Below are 24,669 nucleotides of genomic sequence, written 5' to 3'. Positions count from 1 at the left end.
GCGAAGGGTTTTCTGCCTGCTGTCTTCATACGTTTTGTTTTAACCAGGACCTGCTAGTAATGTGTTACTGTAAACCCACCCAGGGTGTTTCCCAGACTCCAGGATAAAGAAAACAACCTGAGAGAACGGCTGGAAACTATATGACTACCGCAGAGTTGTGCAACGGGCCTAACTTTTTTTTTTTTTTTTTTTAACCTGAAAGAAGCAGTGAGATCAACAAAGAAATCTAATCAGGATCATTCTGCGTGTTTAGAACGACAGGTGCACTTCGGCTGCACCTGAGGATGAATTCCACCGTTATTCGACATTCCTCATCGCTTTGTGGCTGCAGCTTGGACTCAGACGCCTGGAAACCCTTTTTTACATTACTAACCTGGAGATATTGGAGACAAACCATATGGCACGGATCATTCTTTCTTTTCTCAGTGAGCGACAGAGCTGGTGCAGGTTCCTCCTTGGTCCCAGAGCCGTCACGGGAGGCCCAGTGTTGTGCCACAGTTAGCACCCCCGCAATGAAAAGCACAGCAGGCGTGCTTATTTCGGCACAACACCTGTCCTTGCTGCAGGTCCTCCCAGCTACCGTTACAGCAGGAAATGTCACCTCTGCTCCATACTCAGGTTTAAAATGAAGCTGCTGCAGGTGAATCCTTCTGACAGGCCAGAACCAATCACATGCTGGGAAATGGTGGAGTGTGATGATTCCTACACACAGTCATTCTGAAGCATGCAACGCAGTATTTGTGTGATGGTCTTCCACAAATCAAACGGAAAAGGAATTTCATCCAGTCACTCTGAGAAATCCGACATTTCTTTCTGATGTTACATCTTTGTCTTCAGCCTGGTGAACTTTGGGTTTCTGTTTTATCATCTGCAACCTGAACCAGTTTGACTTTCACTAACGTAGCATTAGAGCAGGTTGATATGAAGATATATATCGTTTGGATGATAGAAAATGTCTTTCGTTTCATATGAGGCTCTATCGTTTACGCCACGGTACCTTTGCATACAATCCGCTTTACGGCACGCTGCAATACATAGACAAACATGGAGGAAGACGGTAGCAGACGTGTTACAGAGGATAATTCACTAAAAGATGAGCAGCCAACCCAAACTGATGAGCTTGTTCCTAAAAGAGGGAAATTTCTGTCTGGATGCGGTTTGGATATAAAAAGAGCGACGTGGAACCGACAACAGACTAGCTCACAGTCCCAACAACGGACTCCGACACAGCTAACTCATTTTATCACCTGCAGGAATCAGGATAAAGAATCCAGAATAAAGAATAGAGTCAACCAGCAAAAGCAGCGTCAAGTGGAGGCGAAAGCTCAGAATAAACTCCAAACGCTGCAGCAGGTTTTTACCTGTGGAACGTCATACGGCCATAGTTCCCCCAGATGGAAGGAGATCACTGCTGCTGTTGCCTAGCAACATCTGACACATAACTGATGACTGACACAACATTACACAGTTTATATGGTTATGTATCGTTATGATGATAAAATATGAGCGATATTGTGAAATGAGATTTGGATCGTAGTATTTATGTAGCACAACTGCAGAACAGCTGTGCTACATCATTTAAACTGGTTCACATTGTTAGAATAAACATACAGGTGAGAGCTTGAAACTGGTATGTCTCGCTCATCATTGTAGCAGTTAGCATGACTTTTTTTAATTTTATTTTTTAAATATGTTAACTTGAACCACAACAAATGGTTTTAAATGATACTGTCAGATTGCTACCACATCCTCATTAAAGTTCCTGCATTGATCTCTGATGTGGCGTCGGCCTTCAGGAGTCTGCATGTCATTTTATTTGGTGTTGAATAAACAGACAAGCATACTGCTGAAGTACCTGCCGGCTTGCTGCTCCTGCTCTCAGAGAAAGGACCGGATTTACTGAGGAGAATTGCCTCTGATGTCAGAGGTTGAACCAAGGGCAGACCTTATACCTAGCTCTAGCCTTACACTCACCTCTCACATCTAAATTCTGCAGGGAAGGAGTTTTTCAGCAGCTGTCTGAGCTACTGATGTGTCACAGACAAATAACTGTGATGAAGTTTGACTGAACCCGAGTCCTGCTGCTAAAATCCTGAGAACAAAGGAAGGGGCTTTGAGCAGACAGAGGAGAAGGGAGTCTCCTTTATCCTCGCAGCCACTTTCACATTTCAAATAGCTTCACTCAAGCATGCATGTCAGACCCAGTCAAGCACACAGCACCTATCCCTAGAACTAAAAGGACAATGCAAAAATATTCCACTGCCACCAAAAACCCAGAAAGAACAGCAGCTGAATGCTAAACCATGAACTGGGCAGAATCTTCATCACATAAACAACACAAACATGAACTTATACAAGAGGGAAATCTCTTTCAGTCATGTCTGAAGAGCTGCGGAGGTGTTAATGTTTCCCTGCAGAGACACAACCTTCTGCCAAACCGCCGCTGCTTTCTGGGATGCCCTACCTGGCAGAAGGTCTGCAGACACCCCTGCCTGCAACCGCAAGAAATCCAAAGCAATTAGTTCAAATCACTGTTGTGTGTGTGAGGACACACACATATATGATCTGGCAGAGAATGGACTCAGATTAAATCTGCACTCGGCTGGGTTGTGAAGACGTCTGGATCGCTTTTGCCTGTTTCTCTGACGTCTCACGGTGTGTTCAGACCAAACACGTTTTGAGCGTCGAAAACGGCGAAAACGATGGCGGATTCAGTAGAGCGATGGCATGGTTTTATTTAATAAATAAAGCTGGAGAACGTTGTCGTAGGGCAGTGATAGTCAGTGTTAATGCAACAAGAGCCGCACTCAGCAGAGAGCCGCCACCCCCAAACAAAGTGTTGCTAGGCAACGTGTCCTGCTAAGTTGCCAAATCAGTAACATTCAGCTTTTTAGCAAGGAATGGTTATCCTAAATATTGAACGGAGTAATGGCGTCTCAGACCCGTGTCTGGGTTCACCACAGGAATCCTCCAGGAGCTGCGAGCTAATCGCTCTGATTGGTTGACGCCCCGCATCAAGCGGCAAAAGTTCAGCTTTAATTCTGCAAATTTAATTCTGCAAACTTAATCCTCACCAGTTTATGTATCGCAAAGAAAACTATCCTTCTAAACTGGAAAAGCAAACAAAGTCTGTGTATCCAGCAGTTCAGAAATCTCTTATTAGATCACATCAGTGTCGAGATGATGTCTGCCTCCTCAAGAGATCAGTCAGCTGAACTTTATTCCCTCTGGTCCCCTGTGATCAGCTCCATCACTTAGTATGGGGGGAGAATGTGACCTTATTGCGCTCGGGGTTGGTGGCCGGTTGGGGTTCTCTGGGGGCTGTGGGTCTGTGGTGGGCTCCTGGGGGGGGGGGGGGGATTTTGACTGCTCCATTGCTGGAGTGGCTAGGTTTCTAGCCCTACTGTGGACCTGGATGGGCCAGTGGCTGGAGTTGCCGCGCAGCGGCGGGGCGAGGTCGCTGGCGGGGGATGGGTTGGCGGGCGTGACTCCGTAACGGGCGCCTGTGCCGCCGTGGGGTGGGCTGGGCGGGGTCCCGGGCTCCGGTGCCCGGGGTTGTCCCCTGTCTCTTGGGGGTGGGGGGTCGGCTTGTGCCGGGGGGGGGCTGGGCTGACCTGGACCTGCCGCTGCGGCGGCGGGCAGGTACGTGCTCTGGTGCCTGGTTGCGACCCTGGGACTTGTTGAGTGGGGGGTGTTTGATAGTGTGGATGGGATGTGAGTGTGTATGGAGGGATGTGTGTAGGGGGTGTGCGTTGAGGACTGGTGGCGGTACATAGGTATGTGGATGTGTGTGGGTGGGGAAGTGTGATGATGCGTGTGTGGGGGGGGGGTGTCGTGGTGTCTGTGGGGGGGGGGGTAGTGCCGTGTGTGTAGGGGAGTGGGGTGATGCGTGTATGTGGGGAGTGGCGGTGGTGCATGTATACGGGTGTGTGTGGGGGGGGGGGAGGAGGGGGGAGGGGGGGGCGTGCTGTCTGTGTGTGTGTGGGGGGGGGGCAGGGGTGTATGTATGGGGGAGTGGGTGGTGCATGTGTGTGGTAGGTTGGTGGTAGATATGATGGATGGGATTGGGGGAGATTTGGATGTGACGTGGGGGTCAGGAGGATGGTTTTAAGGGTGGGCTGAACGGGTGGCTGGGTGGACCTGAATGTGTCCGGAAGTGTGTGTGTGTGTGGCTGTAGGTGTGTGCTGAGACAGTGTGAAGTGCCGATGTGTGGACAAGGGGGGACTTCATGTCCCCAGGTGGGGGTGTCCTCTGTGAGTGAGGGGGCGGTGGACAATCGGTCTGGGATTCCCCTTCTGCCGCCCCGCCTCCTCTTTGTCCTCGTGCCCCCCTTCTGCATGTGGTGAGTTGGTCCCCTCTTGGGTCGGTGATGACTCTCTGGTTAGAGTCGCCGAAGGCTCTGGTTACGGGGATGGCTGTCCCCGGCTTGTCCTGGTCCTTGGGGGGCCCTGGGAGTAGGGGGCATGCCCAGTGCTGCGGGCGGCTCACCTTCTGGAGGAAAGCTCACTTTCCTCCAGACTTAAATCCCTCAACCCCTCTTCCTCCCCGCTCCCCATCACACACAGGCAGGGTATTGGGAGGTGTGCACGTGGCGCTGGGTGGTGAGAAAGGCCATCAAGGTGGTTTTGATCGCTGCACCCAGCCTCGGCTCACCTCCCAGTTTTAATTACACTTAGACACCAAACACCAAAACACTGACGACTCACATGATTAGGGGGAAGAGCATGCGGTGTATGGTGGGCGGGGCTGCTTAGGTGGTCCCTCTCCCAACACCGCGTGGCACTTCCCTCAGTTTTAATTGCAACTAATACATACTTCACAATCAGTCATAAGCGGGGGGGAGGCAGGGACGATAGGGTCTTCTCATGCCCCTGCTCTCGGGGCTTTACTGGGGGGGGGTACGGGTGGGGGAAGAGTGCCGTCCATTAGGCCTAAGTCTGGGCTGGCCTGGCTGTAGGAGGGTTGTCGCCGGCCCTGGGGGGGTGCTGGGTCGGCTGCATCTGTGGGGTGGTGGGGGGGACGCTGGGAGTGGTGGGCGGTAATTATGGGGGCCCTGATCGGGGCCATCCTGTCCTCTGCCCCCTCTGAGGTATCTCACATGGGACATGATGGAGGGGTGAGGTGAGGATGTGTGGGAGTGGGTGTATGGGGTTACAGATGGATGGTGGGATGGCTGGGGGGGGGATTAGGGTTGGGGATATAGGTGGGTAGGGGATAGGGATGTGTGAGGATGAGTAGATGTGTGTGTGGAGGGGTATGTTGGCGCGTGGGTTGTATTGGGGTGTGCCTGTGTTGGAGGAGTGAGGGTATGTGTGTGTGTGTGTGTAGGGGGGGGTGTATATGCGGAATGGGATGTGTGAGTGAGGGTGAAGTTTGGAGGGGGGCTATGGGTGGTGGAGGGGTGTTTGGTGGGGCATGTGTGGTTGGGTAGAAGTAGAGGGATGGGGTGGCGGGGTGTGAGCGTGTGTGTGTGGGGGGGGGGGGGGTGAGCGTGTGTGGGGGCGGGGGCGATTGGGGTTCGTGTGACTTGGTATGGGTGAGTGAGTAGAGGTGGGGTGGGGTTGTATATGTTATGGATGATGTGCATGGATTGCAGAGGGTTGTGTGGATGGGGGTTGAGAGGGGAGTGCGTGTTTGGGGGGGGGGGGGGGGTTATGCATGTATATGTGTGAGGGGAGTGCGTGTTGGGGGGGGGGGCGGGGTATGCATGTATATGTGTGTGTGGTTTGGTGGTGGGGGGGTGGTGTCCTGTACCCGGGGGCGCAGCTGGTGCGCTGGGGTGCGACCTGGCTGCCGCTGGGTGGCGGTCTGGGGATCCTGGTCCTCCGTCGGTGTGGGCTGTGCCCTCTGCCTGCGGGGGCGGGGGGCTGCTCACGGGCTCTTGGGGCCCTGGGGCCTGCGCTCTGTCTGCCCTAGGTGGCCGGTGCCCGGCGGGATCGGCCCTTGCCGGCCTGGGCCTGCTGGGGCCTGTTCCCCCTGACTGCGGGGGACTCTGGTTGGGCACCTCCTTCGCCACCTCCTGGGCAGATGCATGGCTGGCTCTGGAGTGGGGGGGTTGGGATCTGTACCTGGGGGTGACTGTCGGTTACCCGGGTCTCTGGGTTCTCCTGGCCTTCCTCTAGCTGTAGGCGGGCGGGGTCACATTGGCATGATCACTCTTCTCTAAACACGTTCCACTCTGAATGTTCTGCATGAATGTTCTGCATGTGTCACAGTCACTGAGTCATCCAGCAAGTTTATTCACTAACAGCAGGTACCTCTCTTTCTGTCTTTTTGACTTAACTTGCTAGTTTCTGGTCTTCATGATTGTCAACGGTTTTGTTCTCCACGAATCTAGAGTTGGCTTGTGTGGGTGTATATATTTATGTGTGTGGGTGGGTATGTGTGTGTACTTATGTGTATGTGTATGTGTATGTATGTATGTATGTGTATGGATATGTATATATGTATGCATATGTGTGAGTGTATGTGTATGTATGTGAGTATGTATATGTGTATATATGTATATATATATATATATATATATATATATATGTGTGTGTATGTATGTGTATATGTATGTATGTATATCTATCTTTATGTATGCATGTATGTGTACATGTGTGTGTATGCATGTGTATGTATGTGTATATGTATGTATGTATGTATATATGTATATATATAATGTATGTGCGAGTGTATATACATATATATGTAGGTGGGTATGTATGTGCATATACATGTATGCATTGATCTCTTTCTTTTGTTTTTTTTTTTTTGTTTTTTTTATGTTCTCTTTTCTGTTCTCTTTCTGCCCCTTTCCTGTCCTTTCCGGTCGGGTCCAGTAGCATAAACTCTGTAATACAAGCTATTATCCAAAACAAATTGAAAAATAAAATAAGAATCAAGAAATACAAGGGGATCATTACATCTACAAAAGTTCCCCTTGGCAAAATAAATTTGCTCAGCAGAACACAGCATCCAGAACATCAGTCTGCTTGCTTAAATGCTGGACAAGACAAAAAAAAAAAAAAAAAAAAAAAAAAAAAAAAGTTCAGCTTTACCCATCTCTGGCTTTTGATGTGTGTTATGCGCAGAACGCACGTCGAGCTTAAAAAACTTCCTAAATTTTCAGATTGTACAGATGTTTTAAACCAAAACGCTCAAAACGCGATGCGAGAAAGCTTAACGCCCCCTTGCCGCGCCTCCACATAGACTTTACATGGAAACCTGCCGCTCTTGACGCTCAAAATGCATTTGGTCTGAACACACCGTCAGTCTCCATCTCACTTCTGCGTCAGTATTCCTCCCGCAGTCCTGCTTTCCACAGCAGGATCTGCAATCACTTTATTTCCACATCTGGTATGTCTGGCTGGTAGCATTCCTCCTTCCTGTGTAGGTTTTACATATCGTCTCAGTTAAAACCTGCATGTTTGGTCCAGATACAGAAACCCACATGCATGACTTTTCTCGTGCACGGGAAGAGCAACAGTGTGCGGTCAGTAGTACCTGCAGTATTTCATGCCAAGCATCTCAAAGCAGCACAGTCCAGACTGTTATTTCTACCTCAGTGATATTCTAGCTACTCACTGGCCTGCTCCCGCTCCTGCTGCTGGCCACCTGTGCGGTGTGACACACACTGCCCTGCATGCACACATCACAACAAAACCAGGCCATTTCACAGTGGCTACCTGGCTGGAGACAGATGGAGAAAACAAGATGAATTTCTAGCTCATCAGCTCGTGTGGACTTTGTGCCTGGGAAGGTAAATGTGTGTATTCAGGTATGAAGAAATCATACTCAAATTAATAAACAACATGTGTTATCACAACCAAAAAACTCGTCATGGTGATTTTGTTACCATGGTTATGACTGCTACTTGCTGTCGGTGTTGTTGTTGTCGCCAACACTGCTGCTGTCACCAGGTCTTATCTGCAGTAAAGCTAACATAACTCCAGATCTACCAGGTCAGTCTGCATAATCTGTCAATGACTGGCCGAGACGGGAGAGAATGCGTGTCATTAGCATCGTTACTGTTCCTTTGCCTGAGCAAAGTGTGAGGAAACACACACATCTTTCTGTTTAATTTTTTCACATGGTGGAAAACAACTTGGTAGCAATAATCCCATGTTTAAAGATGCCACTAAGAGCTTTTAGCAGCTCTGCAAGTGGACCAGAGTAGATGAGAACATCCAAAACGCAGATAGATGTTGTAAAGTAGGAAGTCGACTCACCATTTAGACACTTTCAGACCTGAACTCGGCAGAGAATCAGAGAACAAAACATGTGATTTCCACTCCAGCAGACACACGCTGCATCCTTTAGCCATTAAATGCACGTCATGGTAGTAGTGCAGCAGATGTTTCTAGTGCTGCCCGTGTTTCGGACCTTGTCGCCATCACCTGTGTGGTTTGTCTACTGGAATGCAGTCCAACAATTTATTATGTTTTATATTGTTGCTTTTCTTACTATTAGTTTCAGTTTATACTGTTTTTACAAGCCCTCTGTAACAATTGTTCAGAAAACAGTTTATGCATATAAAAGTATCATTTTATCCCCTTTATGTGAAAAGAAACATCCATGTGGGAGAGGAGAAAATGAAAAGTTGACCATAAAGATAATTGCTGTCTTGTTTCTATGAAAATATCAAGAGAATGTTTCATCTGGTCTGAATCTCTTCCAGTTGGCCAAAGCGAAGGCTTCCTCGCTCACAGCATGAAGCAAGCACCGCGTCATGGCTTAAAAACCAAACCAAAAGCTCTTCTTCTATCAGGCTTTATGCTGGAAACTAAAGACAGACAAGGATGCTGATGGCAGATCTAATGGAAGCAGGGAAAACAGATGAGTGGAAGTGAACTGGAGTCGGAGGAAAGACTGCAGACAGCTCTCAGTCCGCCTTCTATAACCGCTCCATCCACCTGCAGTGAAAAGCCAAAGAGTAGAAAATGCATACTGTCACACTGTCCAACAGCGACCAACAGAAAACTAATTACTGTAAATATTGAGACTAAACACCGTCTGGATTGCAGTATTTTCTTTCACCAATCCCTCTGACTGCATATGGAAGGTGATCCGCCCTCTTCATGACACCTGGTGTCTCTGCACAACTCTATGTTGAATGAAAAGTAAAGGACCTGACTGATATTCAGTCACATAATAAAGGAAGATTCATTCCTGGTGATGGCTTTCAAGTAAACTGGCTGCTCCTGCTTCTGCTTACTGAACTCCAGGATGCAATCACAGCGAGGCCAGTGCTCCGTTTTCATCACTGTAATAGTGGGAGCTGGTATTATCCTCTCAGAAGGAGATAGGGAGAGGTGAACTATCCGTGTGTAATAGACCTAATGGCGTACGGTGGTGAAAAGGTCACTGCTTCTTCTTGAGTTAAACCAGGGAGAACAGCTCCTGTGACAATGAGTTAATAGCATTTTTATGCTTGATCAGACATGTGCACAGCAGAACAATATTCTCCTTTAGAAGTCGCTCCTTTAATCCCTCATCTCGTTTTACTCTTTTCTTCTAGACTTCCATATTCAAGCCATTATTTTTGATTATTACGTTTCGGTTTGACTCAACAGTGGTGTGTTTCTGCGCTGCTTTGTTGCTACGGTGGACCAGACTCCAACCATGGCTAAACAACAAGGATTAGAGGAAGGCTTTATCTTCATTGTAATTCTAAGCTCAAAAAATAATTCCAAAGGAAAAAAAAAGATAATCATAATAATAATACATGGATCAGGGGGGAATACAGACAACAGTTGGCAGAGAAAACTGGGCTAGAAGCTCTGCTTATTGTTTGGAGTTGGCATGACTCTACAGCATAACAAGATTAACCCTTCTATTCACATAAAGTATATTTTCAGCATTTACAGTGAAATTGTGTAATTCCCAGCATCCAGGATGACCCCTGATTTGATTCAACAATCTAAGTTATCCCTTGGTAAAAGACACACACAGGACAGAAGAGGATAAAGGACAATCACAAACTACCGTCTCTGTCCGTGTGTCCATGTCCAGGCTCTGATGTCAGAACACACTTTAATGAGACGATTGTGTCAATATTTGCTCTTCTTGCTTGGCTCACAGGCCCATTCAGGCCTCCTGCCAAGAGAGATGTGATACCGAGATGTGATGGGTGGAAAGCGGCTCATATGGAACTACATTCTTGCATCAGCATGTTGATGCTGCTCACTGACACCAGCCTCCCTGGAGCAGGCTCGATCGTCACAGAGGTGGAAGGGCTTTAAACGTAAAACAAAGTTGCCACCAAATAGTAAAGGAATAAAAACATCACACTAAGATTTCATTGGATGGATTTGAGGTTGGATTTCAGCCACAATTCTGGAGTCATTGTTTCAATAATCTCCTGCAAGGTCACAAGATTTCTTTCCGTCCAGTGTTGCGTTGACTTTTCACCAAGATCTTGTGTTGATGGCAGAGTCCGACCACTACACAAAGCCTTCTCCAGCACATCCAGGGTCCTCCTTGTGGTTCAGGTCCGGACTTTCCTGTTCCCTGAACGCTTCCATCACATTCCGACTCCTTGCATCTTGGCATTGTCATCTTGGAATATGGTCATGCCATCAGGGAAGATGGAAGAACCTGCTCATTCAGGATGTTCAGGTAGTCAGCTGACGTCATTCTGTCGACACAAAATGTTGCCGAACCCAGACCTGGACCTGGACCTGGGTCTGGACTTGGACCTGGACCTGGGTCTGGACTTGGACCTGGACCTGGGTCTGGACTTGGACCTGGGTCTGGACTTGGACCTGGGTCTGGACTTGGACCTGGGTCTGGACTTGGACCTGGGTCTGGACTTGGACCTGGGTCTGGGTCTGGACTTGGACCTGGGTCTGGACTTGGACCTGGGTCTGGGTCTGGACTTGGACCTGGGTCTGGACTTGGACCAGACCAACCGCAGCTTCACCAGATCACAGCCTCCACGTGTCGTCTGACCCTGATGATCTGGCACTCGGGAACAGGGTCAGTCTGGACTTATCAGACCAGCTTCAGAGTCCAGTCCTTTCTCCAGTTAGGTTTACTGGTTTTCTCATGTTCAGTTCCAATCCCTGTAGTTCCTTAACTATATGAATGTTAATATTAAACATAGCCACAACTTTGCTGACATTTGTCTTCAGTCTGATTTGATCCGCCATCACCGGTTCTGGTTGGGATCAACCATGCAGTATTTCTCCAATAAGAGGCTCCTACCTCCTACTTACCTACCTGCTTAGTTAAATCCAGGTAGAGACTTTTTTTTTTAACCAGGCAGTTTATAAACCACCATCGTGTTCCTTGTAGTCCTTTTTTATTTCCATTTCATCCATCACCCTGCATGAAGAGGGAACCCATGGTTCTCATCTGCCCTCATCAGGGAGGTCTGACCCATACCCTCCACACACATGCACAAACACACACACACACACACCCTAATTCCAATTTCAATTCAACCCAATAGACACATAATAAACAGGCTGGCATGACGGTGTGCCCTCAAGCTGCTCCATTTTCCCTGACAAATATCAGCCAGGCCAATTCATCAGAGACATAAGCTGATTCTTAAGATGCTGGCAGGTTTGGTCAATAGCACCGCCACGACTTTATGTCACGCAGGATCTTTCTGTCCACCTGGACTAAGGAGCTGTCCATGAATTTATTCTCACAACCCAGCAAATGGAACAATAAACGTGTTTTATCTGAAAGGAATCTGCGGCTATGATGACATAACAGGTCTAAACTCCATGTTTGGGTGTGGCTGTTCACATCAATGTTGTCGTCATTAGACTCCAGTTTGAACCGCCCTGCAGTGAACCTGTACGATGCAGCATGAGGCGTTTACAGACACAACTTTTACTCTGGACACGTTCCGCCTCGTCTGAGGGAGAATTCTCTGTTTCGTCTCAATGAATAAACGTTGAAGAAATATGACGTCAACATTCAGCAGAGTTCGCTTTGAAAAACACCTGAACGTGATCAGAGACTCATCTAAGAAGAAATAAGATTGGATATCTGGGACATATGGGCATAAAAAGCTGAATCTGCCTGCAGTGTGAACAATTATTTGGATCTATGTTGATCGATACAGTAATGTGGAATTTCCTGGAAGAGTCGAGTGTGAAGAGACTTTGATGAGCATTTCAGATCCAACCTCCTCAGCCGGAAAAGTGTCTTCTGCTGCTTGGAGATGAGATGCAAACCCGTTCCTGTACGTGGGCGTCTTGTTTACGATGGAGGGAAGAATGCAGCAGGAGACTGACAGGTGGATCGGTGCGCCTGCAGCGATGGCATTTCTGCATCGGTTTGCAGGTCGATTCATCAGTCATGGGGAACAATAAGAGAGGTGAAGCTGTTGTCCTATCAGTCAGTCTACATTCCTATCATCTATGGGCATGAGTTGATTGCAGAAATCAACAGTATAGTTTCTCCTATGTTGTGTCAGGATTCTTGTTCTGGAGATGCAGGAAAAATGTTTGTCCTGGCCGGAATATTGCACGCTTCTTCAGAGAAGTTATGGGTGATAAGGCGTTGTTTGCTCCATGTGTTCATATGCCACAGGTGTGGTATAGATTTTCTACCCCCTCATCTGCCAACAAGCTGCTTCTTACAACTATTTATTCAACTTTGCAGGATCTTTGGCATGAGTGGAAAAGTCATTTATTATGATGTCTACCGCAACTTTCTGACCAAACAAGCAACAAATCTCAGAAACCATCCAGGAAATAATCTAATCTCATTTAACTACAAAACCAGTGAAGATGTTGTGTTAACTTTTCCCAGATCTTGTTCATGACTTTGCTTTTATAAAACCAGCAGCTTCATGGTTTAAACTGAGAAATCCTCGACTGAAAAGTGTTGTGCGTTAAAAGGTAGTTGAACTCTCCGTGATGTGAATTCCCATTCAGCTGCTGATGAGCAACCGGCGCAAACCGCTTATGATTTGACTGACGGCATGACAACAGCAGGCACATCCGCAATCACGCCTCATTTCCGAGTAATTTGGTCTCGCTTGAGCTGTATTACCTCCATAGGTGGTCCTGTCTGTTTGGGAGGCTGAATTAAAAAAATGGTGTCATAAAACTTGCTGGGTTCTCAGGAGATGCATAAACTAATAATGAATTTTATTCTGTTTGTGCAGAAATCAGCAATGATGGCACCTTAGATCCTGTAGTTGGTCTCACACAGCCCTTTTGAGTCCCGCATGCTGTGATCAAGGCCTGTCCTTTACATGCTGGAGTGTAGTGCTCGCTAACTTGCTGCAGTGTTACCAGATAGACCTTCAACTGGGCGCGGTGAGGTGTCAGAATTGTCTCCTTCAGAATATTGTACCAGAGACTAGCTAGGGCTCTTTGGTTGCTGAATGAGGGGGATAACAGTGCTACTTTTGAAGCCCAGCTGACAGGTGTTTTGTTGAAGTGGAAAATAGGGAGGAAACTGAAGAATGCTGAAGGGTTTCTCACAGCATGTTGATAGCAATGTTTTCTACACCTTCCTTTGGTTTCCCCCAACCTATTCACCGTACCTCACCATGCAAACACAAAGACTCCAGTTGTGTGTCACCACTGGAAATTTATGACCATAAAAAATAAATGGACCTGACGCCCGGCCTTTTCTTTATTGGTTTACTCGTGTAACACTGTCAATGACCAAATTTTCTGAAAATGTGTCATAATGCTGCAGATCTGAGGTCAGCCGGCTGAGAAAGAAAGAAACTCCTCCCAGACGAGACTGCACCACAGTCCTAAAGGTTGTCAGTGTATTCCTGCTACACCGAACGCAAATTAAATGGCTCCAACAGCCAACAAGTCATGTGAGTCGGGTGTGTTGTTGCAGGGTTATGTAGAAAACCTGCAGCACTGCGGCCCTTGTGGGGCCGAGTTGGATAGCCCAGCTATGAAAACGTTGTTCATCTTCGCCGTATGGTTCATCGTTATGTCGGGCAGTCACGTAAATAAGTGTTTATATGTGGTTGTTTTACATAGTTTTTTTTTAGATAAGCTTTTTCTAAGAAGAGGAATAAAATGTTTCAGCTTTCTTCTTGCTTGTCTAGCGTCCTTAGCAACCACTGGAACAACAACAAAATCATCAAATTAATTTGAGAGACCCAAAAGGACGTACAATTATTGATTTATTTAGTTTAATAATCATGCATATGTCAACATGATACCATCAGCCCAACCACTGTGTGGAAATACATAAGTACTTTATGGAGAACAGCTTTGTGGCTCAGGAGGTAGAGCTGGTTGTCCACTGGCTCCACGCCGCTTTGACTCCCCAAACATGAGGCCGCGAGGGGGGATAAAACCAGTGTAGTACGTGCAAATACACGCTGAGGGACCCCTTCAGAAAGGAATGAAGATGAAGGGAGGGGTGAGGAGGAGGAGAATAACAGCTTTATAAGGATAAAGACAACTCAAACACGAATACGATTCGTCATTTTCAAAAGCTTAAAAGAAAAATAGTTAGAATTTGTGGAAATTCCATGGAAAAGCACCACAATGCTGCTCATCCAGGAAAAACATGCTCTGCAAGGACTTTAAACTCATCCAGCATGTATGTAAAAGCTGTTTAGCCTTAGGTGACTTGAGTCACTGCAAATGAGATCTTTAAAAACAACATGAAACTTTGCGTCCAGGCTTTGTTTCATTCAACTGTTCCAGGTGAATAAATACGTTTATGTCATTACTGTAAGCAGGCAGGCAGTTCACAGTCTGCAGCCTGAAATGTGCTTTCGTTCCGACTCTTCCGGAGCAAACTTGTGAAGAAAGTTGTCAGAACAAAAGCAGGAGAGAAGATGCTGGAGCAGATATTGAAATAGAACATGTCTTACTGTGCTGCTGATTATTTGCCCTTTTTTGGTGACTGCAGCCTGTGGGGAGCTGCCTGTCTGTTAATTAACTGTCTACACAAATAGAAGACCTGAAAGCTTGAAGGTAGGAAGGGGGGGATTGAAGGGGTGAAAATAAATATATAAATCAAACCTAATTGTATGATGGTTTGCACCAAGTGCTCAACAATCCATGCATATGAAATTTAAAGCCACTGTGGTGAGTGCACTGGGATAACAATGCTGATTCGTCAACTCAGTAAAACAAGTTATTGATTTGCTTTCTAGTTACATGAGATAAACTGTCTAATTGACCCTCCAGCAGTACACCACAATGCATGGAAATGGGGTTTTTCATTTATCATTTAATAACCCCTGGCAATCACTAATAGGTGTGCAAATTTTCAGTAATTTTTTCAGGGCTGTAGAGTGTTTGCATCTCATGCTGATGCTGCACAAGCTTTGTTTTTCAGTTTGTTTACAAGGAAGTAATAATGAGGATGGATGACCAGGGACGCAGTGGGAAAGTGGGGGTCCGAGCTCACGCTGCATGCTCTACGTTAGCAGGGACAGTAAGGGTTGAGAGTGCCATTTAATTACACGAGACAGAAAAACCAGTGATGAGTCACCTGAAAACGAGGTGAAGGAGCAGGAGGAGCGCAGGAAACATCAAAGCAACTCCTTCCCGAACAGATCCTTCCCTGCTTCTATCCATCCGCGTGCATTAGCCACATCCTCTCATTGCTACATACCAGTCAGAACACGTGTGTTTTGAATTTGCTCAACACTCACCAGCTCCTCCTTTAAGTCAGACAGATTATCCTGCTTTAAGCCAGTAATGCTTCGTTTCTGACCCTGCAAAGACAGACAATCTGCATGAAAGCACCCAGATTGGAAAAGGAGGGAGGAATTAGGAGATTAAGGAAGTTTGACTCCTGGTGAGTTGATTAACCTGCAGTTGCTCTGTTCTACAGAGACTGGCCACACAAAGGGGAAAACATGAGGACAATATGACTGTATGGAAAGAGAGACCATCTGGGAGGTCATAGCGGGGAATTAAGAAGTTGTGTTTAAAGACGTCGCTGTGTTTAATAGAATCTGGAATCAATCAGACAGATGATGAAAGTCCAGGAACCTGCAGTCCTCGCGGGTTTGCTCAGCAAGCAAAGAATCTCAACAGTTAAAGATAAAAAAGGATAGGTGATGGGTGAAGAGTGACAAAAAAGGGAAAAAATGAAAGTGACTGAACTAAAGGGTCGATATAGATCATCTCAACCGATGAACGTGAATGTGTGGAATAATAAGAGCATATGGGGATGAAGCAGGGATTACTCCGCTGCCTACAGGTTGGAAGTGAATTGGCTGCTGTCACACAGAAGCAGAAGAAACCCTGCCATACATATAAGGTTTATCCTCCTCCTGAAGCTGCAGCAATGAACGCAGCCTGAGAGTCTTTCTGGAGTTTAAGAAAAGAGCTGCAGCATCTTTAGACCTTGATTTAAATGGTGGGAAGGGCTGCTAATACTCTCCTCCTCAGAACATACTCTCTATTTATTTATCTATTTTTCAACCCGAGATATTAAAATCATTAAGACTGTGAAATCCACTGAGGTTTGCTTTTTAAATTACATAAAGTCAATAAAAAAGATCCATTAACACAAAACCTGCAGATTTTTTGGCATTAGCACAGAATTTGTTGTTAAAAGTACAAAAATGAGTGTTTTGGGTTTTTTTTTTTTTTACTTCAGAATTAAATAACTAAAATCCAGTTCACAGGATACAGGGTGAAAAATGTCCACAAGCTACATGAAAGAAAGGCTGTTTGTGTTTGATGACTCCCTGAACACAGCTTTGTGAGTCTGCCCTGCTCTGCAGCCAGAAGCTCGCCTGAGGTCACACATTCGCACCGTGAGATGGGAAGCTCCCTCAGAGCAGGCAGGATGCAGGCTAACCCACATTCATCCTAACATATACACCATTAGAGGTGATGATGAGAGGGAAGTGGAAGCTGTAATGAGCTAAACAGCTGTTTCTGTGTGATGTAGCCAAGTGAAAGGTGGCTGGCTATCAGCGTTTCCTCCTCATACGCGCTGATATACTCCACATGTTTCATCATCAGGCAGCAGTCACTCAAGCTCTTCGGAATTAGCTCCTGTAAAAAACAAACAACGGAGGAGAATTCTCCCTGATGCAACCCTGTAACCGTGGGGGGGGTTCTGATTCCTCCAGAGCAAACTGCGGCGTTCCGTTAGGATGTGGCAACTCTTCTGGCTTCAAGTCAAATGCTGAAACAAATGAGAGCAACACATTTGGCGAGCAGCAGCAGCAGCAACTCCAGTCCTTTGTCAGTGTCTGCAGGATGCATTCAGGCTTGGTGCTATAATTAGGTCAGCTGAGTTCTCACAGCCCGTTCTTACAGTAACACATGCAACTCCGATGACATAAACAGGGCTTCGGGACCTGCTGCTTCCTGCATGCAGCACGAGTACAAAGACTCCCAGAGTTCCCAAAATCTATTGACTGGTCCATTTGAACACCAGCACAAGCTGTGGCCAAAACAATTTCTCTAATTCTTCAGTTTCGTGGCAGATAAAATCTTCTGCTTCGATGCTTGTTTATGTAATGAATCATGACAACCAACGCGGCTTCCTTCTGCATTTACTGCCGCTAATAAGCTGCATTAGTTTAAAAATGAAAAAGGGACAAATGAAAGTGTGAAGTTGTAAGTAATCAACTCCCTCCGCAGCCTGAAAGGCTGTTCACAGTTGCTGATTAATTATTATAATAATATCACAGCATTCACTCACTTACCCTCTAATTACCCCAACTTAAAACTCATATCTGCTTTGCTCTGCACTGCTGTTTGGAGGTCAACGCCACAATAAAGCTGAGACCAGCATCAATTAGAAAAACAATGGCCGATGCAGTCGCGTTGCTGCTTTAATTACAGGCGCTGCTGTTAACGGGAGATGCAGAACGGCTCCAGAATGCTTCCCACCTCCATGCTTTATGCATGTCATCGTTTCAGCTCCTTTTACTCATCAGTGGTTATTTCAGCTTTGAGAGATAAAATCTGACCTTTTGTAGACATTCTGCGTTATTTTCTGAGCTTTGAGCAACTCGCCGTTAAACCCGAGGATATCAGCACAACGTGCCAAAAACAAACAGCTAAACTTTCCTCAGTTTAATCAATAAAACCTTCTGGTATTATTTAGAGCAGACTATGATGTGGAAACAGTTGGTTATGCGCCTGGACCGCTGCTGAAAGGCTGCAGCCTTTTATTTGGGATCTTTGGAAGGCAGAAGGACGTCTGGTTGCAGATTTTTACTCGGCGCTTCGTTAACTTAGAAGCATCTATGAAGAGCTTCTCTTTTCTCCTCACTGATCATTGTTATCGCTGCTGAAAAACTTTCCTACTGCCACTCAACAACAACCATATGTCACTTTGTTCAACTACAGTTTCTCTTTGAAAACCCCAATTACCCCCCCCGCCTGGCATCCTCTCATGGTTCATGCTAACTTATCCTTTCATCCTTTCCTCGCAGCACATGCTGAATAGCCCCACATCCCCATCCAGCCATAGTCAGAAGTGCTTCCCTGTTCTATACAAACAACCTCTTCTGAACTGGGTCCAGCGGATAACGTGCACGCTCCGTCTGCAGCACCGTGCACACTGCTCTCAGCATGGAGAGTTTAACTCTACCAGTAAAGTTACTGCGAAGTTACTGGAAAGACATCATAATATGCACTTGTTTAAATATCAAAACTAGTATAAAAGCAGTAAAGAAATGACGGTTTGACTATTTCTCCCCTCTGATAAGACCGGCTGCTGCTGGAGGGTCTGATTAGTCACCTGTGTGACTCTGTGTTGCTCATCCACAGAAGCACGATAGTTCCACCTCGCTGTAAAGGTGACTAATCAGGCTCTCCAGTGATGTTTAACACACCACCAGTTGGTTTAACTCCAGGGGAGAAATAATCAGCCAAACACTGACTTCCTTATTTATTTGATTTTGTTCTGGTTTTAAACAACATTTATGTTTCCTGAATGATTATTATTTATTTTATCTGTGGCCGACTCGCATCCATGTGCTTCTTGTGCAGCCAGATGTGAACCAGTTCAGCTCTGTGTTCAACCCAGTTGGCAGTTTTTCCTTCTATTAAATGACCGTAATGCGTCCGGGAAAGCTCAAATTCTTTTTTATGTTACTGACAAATTACATTTTCCTTTCAGAAATTTCAGGATTAAAGATTTCTACAAATCGCGTTTATTAAAGTAAATATTTTCTCCCAGTAACAAGAGAAGAGCGTTTGCCTTGTACATGCTGGCTGTGCAACAGTGACAGAAACAACTGAGAAGAGGTCAGTGCTTGCTCTGCAAACTACTTCCAACTGGGTGGTTGATTTTCAGGGTCAGCTGCTGTCAGTGTCCTGATAAAACCAGATTTTCATCTCTGTCAGCGCCAACAGAACACACAAACACCTCCGCCTGTGAAAAACAGAAGCAGGTTCCTGCCTGACTCATTAAGCAGCATGTTATGCATCAACCTGAGCTACAAAAATACATTTCTCCTCTCATCATTAAAAATCTTCTCATGAAGTGATGCACTTCAGTGCCTTCCTCTGACATGACCCCAGCGCTACACAACTACCATGGATTTGTTTGTGCAGACATCTGAAGGTTCGTAAAACCGTCTGAAAGTGGAAGCAAAAGAAACCTTTACGTTCCAGCCCACGTGTTAGATGAAAGAATAAACACACCGCTGTACTGGCAACCAGCTTAATGACCCAGTTTACAGTCCACAAAGCAAAGAACATCTCTGGAAATAAATTAACGGCAAGCAAATGAATATGCTCATGCTATTCTCGCTCTCCTAGCCATTTCTCACCATTACCACAGCTCTCTAAATCCAATTTCCATCTTGTGTTTCTCTCTGCTTACCTCCATCTCCCCTCTCCCACCCTATCTCACCCCCTCTCCATTTCAAAAGGACAAATGTTTCCTGCAGTCACTGTAGCACTGCATTGGTATTCTGCTCTCAATTTAGCCAAGAGCCGGGCAGCAGGATCTGCTTCCAGCAACCAGACAGCAATTTGACACAACGTGCACACAAAGAAAGTGGGGGGGCAGCTTGAAGAAATAAAGGATTGTGACCATAAGACCGACAGACCCACACGGCTCTGCAGCAGCAGTCTTATTTGCTGTTCTGCCGGGTCTCTGAGCAGCAATAACTCTTCAATGAAACATCTTGGATGCTAGAGCAGGAAGACACGGCAGCTTCCCAAGATGCTAAAGTTCTGAACTTCTCTTATCTTTTGTCCAAATTAGGTACGAAGCATCACTGAGACAAAGCCAAAAGGGCTAAACACAGCATTTCTTTGTGCTCATCTGTGAGTCGTGCAAACCTGCAACACAACAGCTGGAACAGAACTCAGCAAACTGGCCCTCCACCTCCTAACGCTGCAACTTACAACTTATTTCATCACACAGGACTAAGAGCTTCACAGGCTATTGATTGTTCTGAAAGCTTCAATGCAATATTAATCAGATGTGGTGATAATAAATGGTGAAGGGCTTCATCGCTGCACCCTCCTCTCAAATATAAGTGATCGAGACAGAGAGAGCGATTTCTGATTTCTGCATATGGAATGAGAACAATTCACAAGATGGGAAACTCAGAGACAGATGAAAGAAGGAGGTGGGAGATAAGTTCAGGCGGAGGAGAGGCAGGACTGAAGTGTTGACAGCAGCTGGAGGTGAAGGAGGTAAGTGGAATAAAGGAGGAGGACGCAGAGAGGTGAAAAGCCTGGAACGAGGGACGAGGGGAGCAAAGAGAATTTTTACAGGACAAAGAGGAGCAAAGGAAAAGCAGAGATATGGAAATAGGATGTGTCATTGAAGGAGGGAGCCAGGGGTTTAAAACAGAAGAGAGTCTGACATGAGCTGACATCCCAAGAGCGAAAGAAGGCGAGAAGGAACAATGGGCTTGGAACGGAGGGAGAGCGAAAACCAGAGCGAATCAGGAGGGAGGAAAGAGAAGAAACACCACAGAGCAGATCTATGTTTCATTCTGAAGCTTCATTTTCAAACACAGGCAGCCATATGTAAAGCAGCAGCTGCACAAGACAAAGTCCAGGGATAAGCTGGACAGAGGGATCATCCAGGCGAAGAAACGTTCAGGAAACAGCGACGATGCTTCTGCAGCCATCCGCGGAGATCCCTGACCTCAGCGTTAGAATCTCAGAAACATCATTGTCCATGTAGGTCAACCTGGATAGACATACCCTCCATGCTTTAAAGGTGTTTCCTGTCTACTTGCTGGTGTGATCGCCGTGATAAGTCTGCTCTGACCCCATCAAAACCTGCACCTGTCATCAGCCACGTAAACCAGCCCGCGTGCACATCTCCTGGTCCTCAGCGTGCATTCTTCACCATCATCAAAGTAAAGTAACATGCTGATGGGGATTTAGCTTCGGAAATGCTCTTCAGTTGTGTCATCATTTACATAAAACGTACAACGTCTTTGGATCTCATCAGTTTTTGCCAACATTACCTTTAAAAGTCACGTGTCAGAAAGTTCCTGCTTATTAAAAATGACTGGAACAGAAGATGTTGTCATGGACGACTGATTCATGTTGAACCAGGCAGTTTGTGAGCAACAGAACATTCCTGATTAGTGGTTTTAATGGTTGCAGTATTCCGTTGTAGACAAGCGTAACTTGTACATCATTAAATATTAAGACAAACATCCCACAGCTTTTAATAGTCGGATTTATGGTTCATAACCTGCAACTGCAGACTAATGAAACTGGCACACGCAGGTTCCACGATGCGTCCAGTTATTCATTTACTTCACAAAGCGATTAGTCCGATTAGGGGTCGCGGGAAGCTGGAGCCCATCCCAGCAGTCACTGGGCGAGAGGCGGGTACCGGGACAGGTCACCAGTCCACCCAGGGCTGGGACCAGCAGTGTGAGGCTCGATGCAGACGGAGAAATACTGGAGATTTCCTGATGAGTGAGAAGGGAGACGGTGAGGGAACAGTTGCTGGTATCATCGCTGCAGCATCACCGGTGTTCTGCAGGTGTTACTTCAGTGACTTTTCTCACCGCCGACAGAAAGTCATTTTCACCTCGTCACCATCTGCATGCCACCATGTTCGTTCTTGTCTTTCTTCACATACAAACTCGTGAGAAGCTCCGTAAATCACTTCACACCCCAGTAAACCTCTGATTTGCTCACAGTGTAAAAGACATGATGTATTACACATTTATAGTGTTGGGAAATGAATTAATGCATAATGGTTTCCGATCCTTGTAAAATTAAGCTAATTTTTCTGACAATAGCAGGAAAACCTGTAATGGTGACATCCCTACAGCGGCTTAGATCCAAACTAAACCAAAATGTTCACATTTCTAACAGCTTACATTTCCATTATCATCAACTTTAAGATTTTTTCTTCAAGTTTTGTTGTGTGTGCTTTTATAAATTCTGTAGATCATGTGAATACATCTCTGTTTGGCATCTACACTGTGCAGCCGTGGTATCCGGGGGAAAAGGAGCCATCAGTAAAACATGCACGCCCCCTCCCAGCATCTCGGGATATGTTGTGTCTGAGCCACATTAAGCTCATGCACGTTGCTTTACCGTGCTTTACCAGCACAAAACCTCTACCTGGCATTATCTGCATTTCTTCAGAGTATTCACGTAGAGAATGTCTGAGATACAACGACCATTGATTGGCTTATTGCATACGAAGGCGGGACTTAGCCAGAGGTCTGCAGTCATAGTCAATGCAATAGTTTGGTCCTGCTTGGTAAAGTAACGCTTGGTGACAGGTGTGGGAGGAGGAAAAACTAAAAACTAGCCCATCAAAGAGCTTCTAATGAAAGAGTACAGCTTGTCTTTGTTAAGTATAAAGTGAAGTGAAATCAGTGGGAATTTAATGTACAGGAAAATACTTGTACATGTTGGAAAAACGAGCAGCTACTGTCTGTAATCCATGTCTGAGAGGATTCCTGGTTTATTCCATCCTCAACATAAATGTCCTGATCAGAAAACAAAAGGCATTTCTTATCTGACTCGATCTATTACTGTTCACCTCTTCTCTTTCTCATTCATTTGGGATAATCGGACGGACAACGTGGTGTTGAGACGCATTTAATGAAGAAACAGAACAGTAAATGTATAGTAGGTTGTGTCAGAAGAAACCTGCTCAAACAGAAAGTGAATTGTTATTTAGGAACTGAAATGGAGCTTCGGCTGCTGTCCGTGGTGCTGACAGGCCGGTTTGCAGGATAAGTATAATTATGTTGCTACACTACTCTCTATGTATTTATGTTTATACACAAAGATGTTCAACTTTCAGGAGGAATTCAGAAAAAAGCTAAGAAGCTGATGGAACACTGATATTACATCCCAGATGTAGAGCGCTGTGTGATGTCCACACCTGCGGCCCAAAATGCATTCAGACAAAATGACTTGTCATGTGTTAGATGCTCTCATCATATGAAAATGTGAACATTATGATAAAGACGACTGTTTAATGACAAGTTCTCACTGAACCAGAGCATTTAGTGGTCGATCCACAACTCACACACACTTTTGTTGTGCTGAAACACTGAGTAGTTTGTCATGATTCAGAAGTCCTGAATTACCAAACTCCACATGAATGATCAGAGCTCATCAATCATTCCACAGAAACGCGTCACACCCAACGTGGCACTGTTAACTAAGGAAAATGTGCAGAATTAAACATGTCCCATCCAATGCAACAGAAATGAACGGGAGCAGGAACAGAACAGGTTCTTACCTTCCTTGCAGTACTTCCCCCTGAAGCGGGTGTGGGTGCAGTCACAGTGGACTTCTCCAAACTGAACTGAACAGAACCCACCGTTGAAGCAGGGGTTCTGCTTGGTGCAAAGGTACTCCAAGTCACTCTGAATGCCCTGGCTGTTCAGCAAAGATGGAGGCATCTCCCCCACTTTCAGGTTGGAGATCAAGCCCTGGAAGGGCGGCTCGTACTTCACCGTGCTGGATGTCAGTGCAGAGAGGCGCACATCAGGCGGGATTCCACCCACAAACAGGTCACTGACCACCGCCATCTCCTTCCTCTTTGACTTGACTTCGGCCACTTTTGTCTCACCATCCACCATCAGAAGGGTGTCTCGAAAGTTGCGGGTCAGCAGCACCATGTGCCAGCGATCGTCATTCACCCGAGTCTCCATGTGGAGGATGGCGGGCTCGGCGCAGTGGATGGCAAAGCGCAACTGGAGGCACCCGCCAGCAATTAGCAGCTCCAAGAAGTCGCAGTTCCCGCCATCGTCCAGGTAGAGAACCAAGGCCTGGCTGACGTTGGTCTTCAGACTGAAGCTCAGCTCCCCCACTGATCCAGCTTCCCAGCGGCCATAGCGCGCATACTGGCCCGGTGCGCCACCAAACTCCAGCATCTTTACCGTAGTGAGCATGCTGAAAAGGGCCAAAGACCACAGGGGCCAGCACAGGAACCTTAACCACCTTGTCATGCTAAAAAGTTCCAAAGTCTGCTCTTCTCTACTCGATGCTTCAAAGGTTTAGAGGACAGCAGAGCTCAGGCCTGCCTTCACTCAGCAGAAAATATGGGAAATGGAAACAAGAATCAGTTTCAGGCGGTTGGACTGAGATTCAGACACACTTCTCACAGACGTTTTCCAGGCCAGCAAGCACTTTTCCTCCGACTCTCTGCTGCTCTAATTCTTGTCCTTATCCTGACTCTCTCCTTTGTCTCTCCATCAGTTGGAGCCTCTGGGACAGAGGGATAGGAGATCAGGAGAGTACAAAAAAAATGAAAAAAGGAAGGGAGATATAATATTTTCTACACAGCAG

The 24,669-nt window shown here is 46.2% G+C and overlaps 1 protein-coding gene across 6 annotated transcripts in view; it reads right to left on the bottom strand.

The window, feature by feature from the left end:
- The window catches only part of nrxn2b (neurexin 2b), a gene marked incomplete at its 5' end in the record, with an annotated part of 672,833 nt that extends 648,504 nt beyond the window's left edge, over positions 1-24,329 (bottom strand). For 3 of the 6 annotated variants that reach the window (XM_079257326.1, XM_079257328.1, XM_079257327.1), the window contains one exon: positions 23,618-24,329. In XM_079257326.1, coding sequence (XP_079113452.1) covers positions 23,618-24,329 — 712 coding nt within the window. Of the gene's footprint in view, positions 1-23,602 lie in introns of all 6 variants that reach the window. The other 3 variants (XM_079257329.1, XM_079257330.1, XM_079257331.1) reach the window with 2 other exon arrangements.
- Positions 24,330-24,669: the final 340 nt, after the last annotated feature.

The sequence above is a fragment of the Telmatherina bonti genome (assembly GCF_933228915.1).
Source record: "Telmatherina bonti genome assembly, chromosome: 18".
Taxonomy (NCBI): Eukaryota; Metazoa; Chordata; class Actinopteri; order Atheriniformes; family Telmatherinidae; genus Telmatherina; species Telmatherina bonti.
This window is presented reverse-complemented; position numbering and strand designations above follow the sequence as displayed.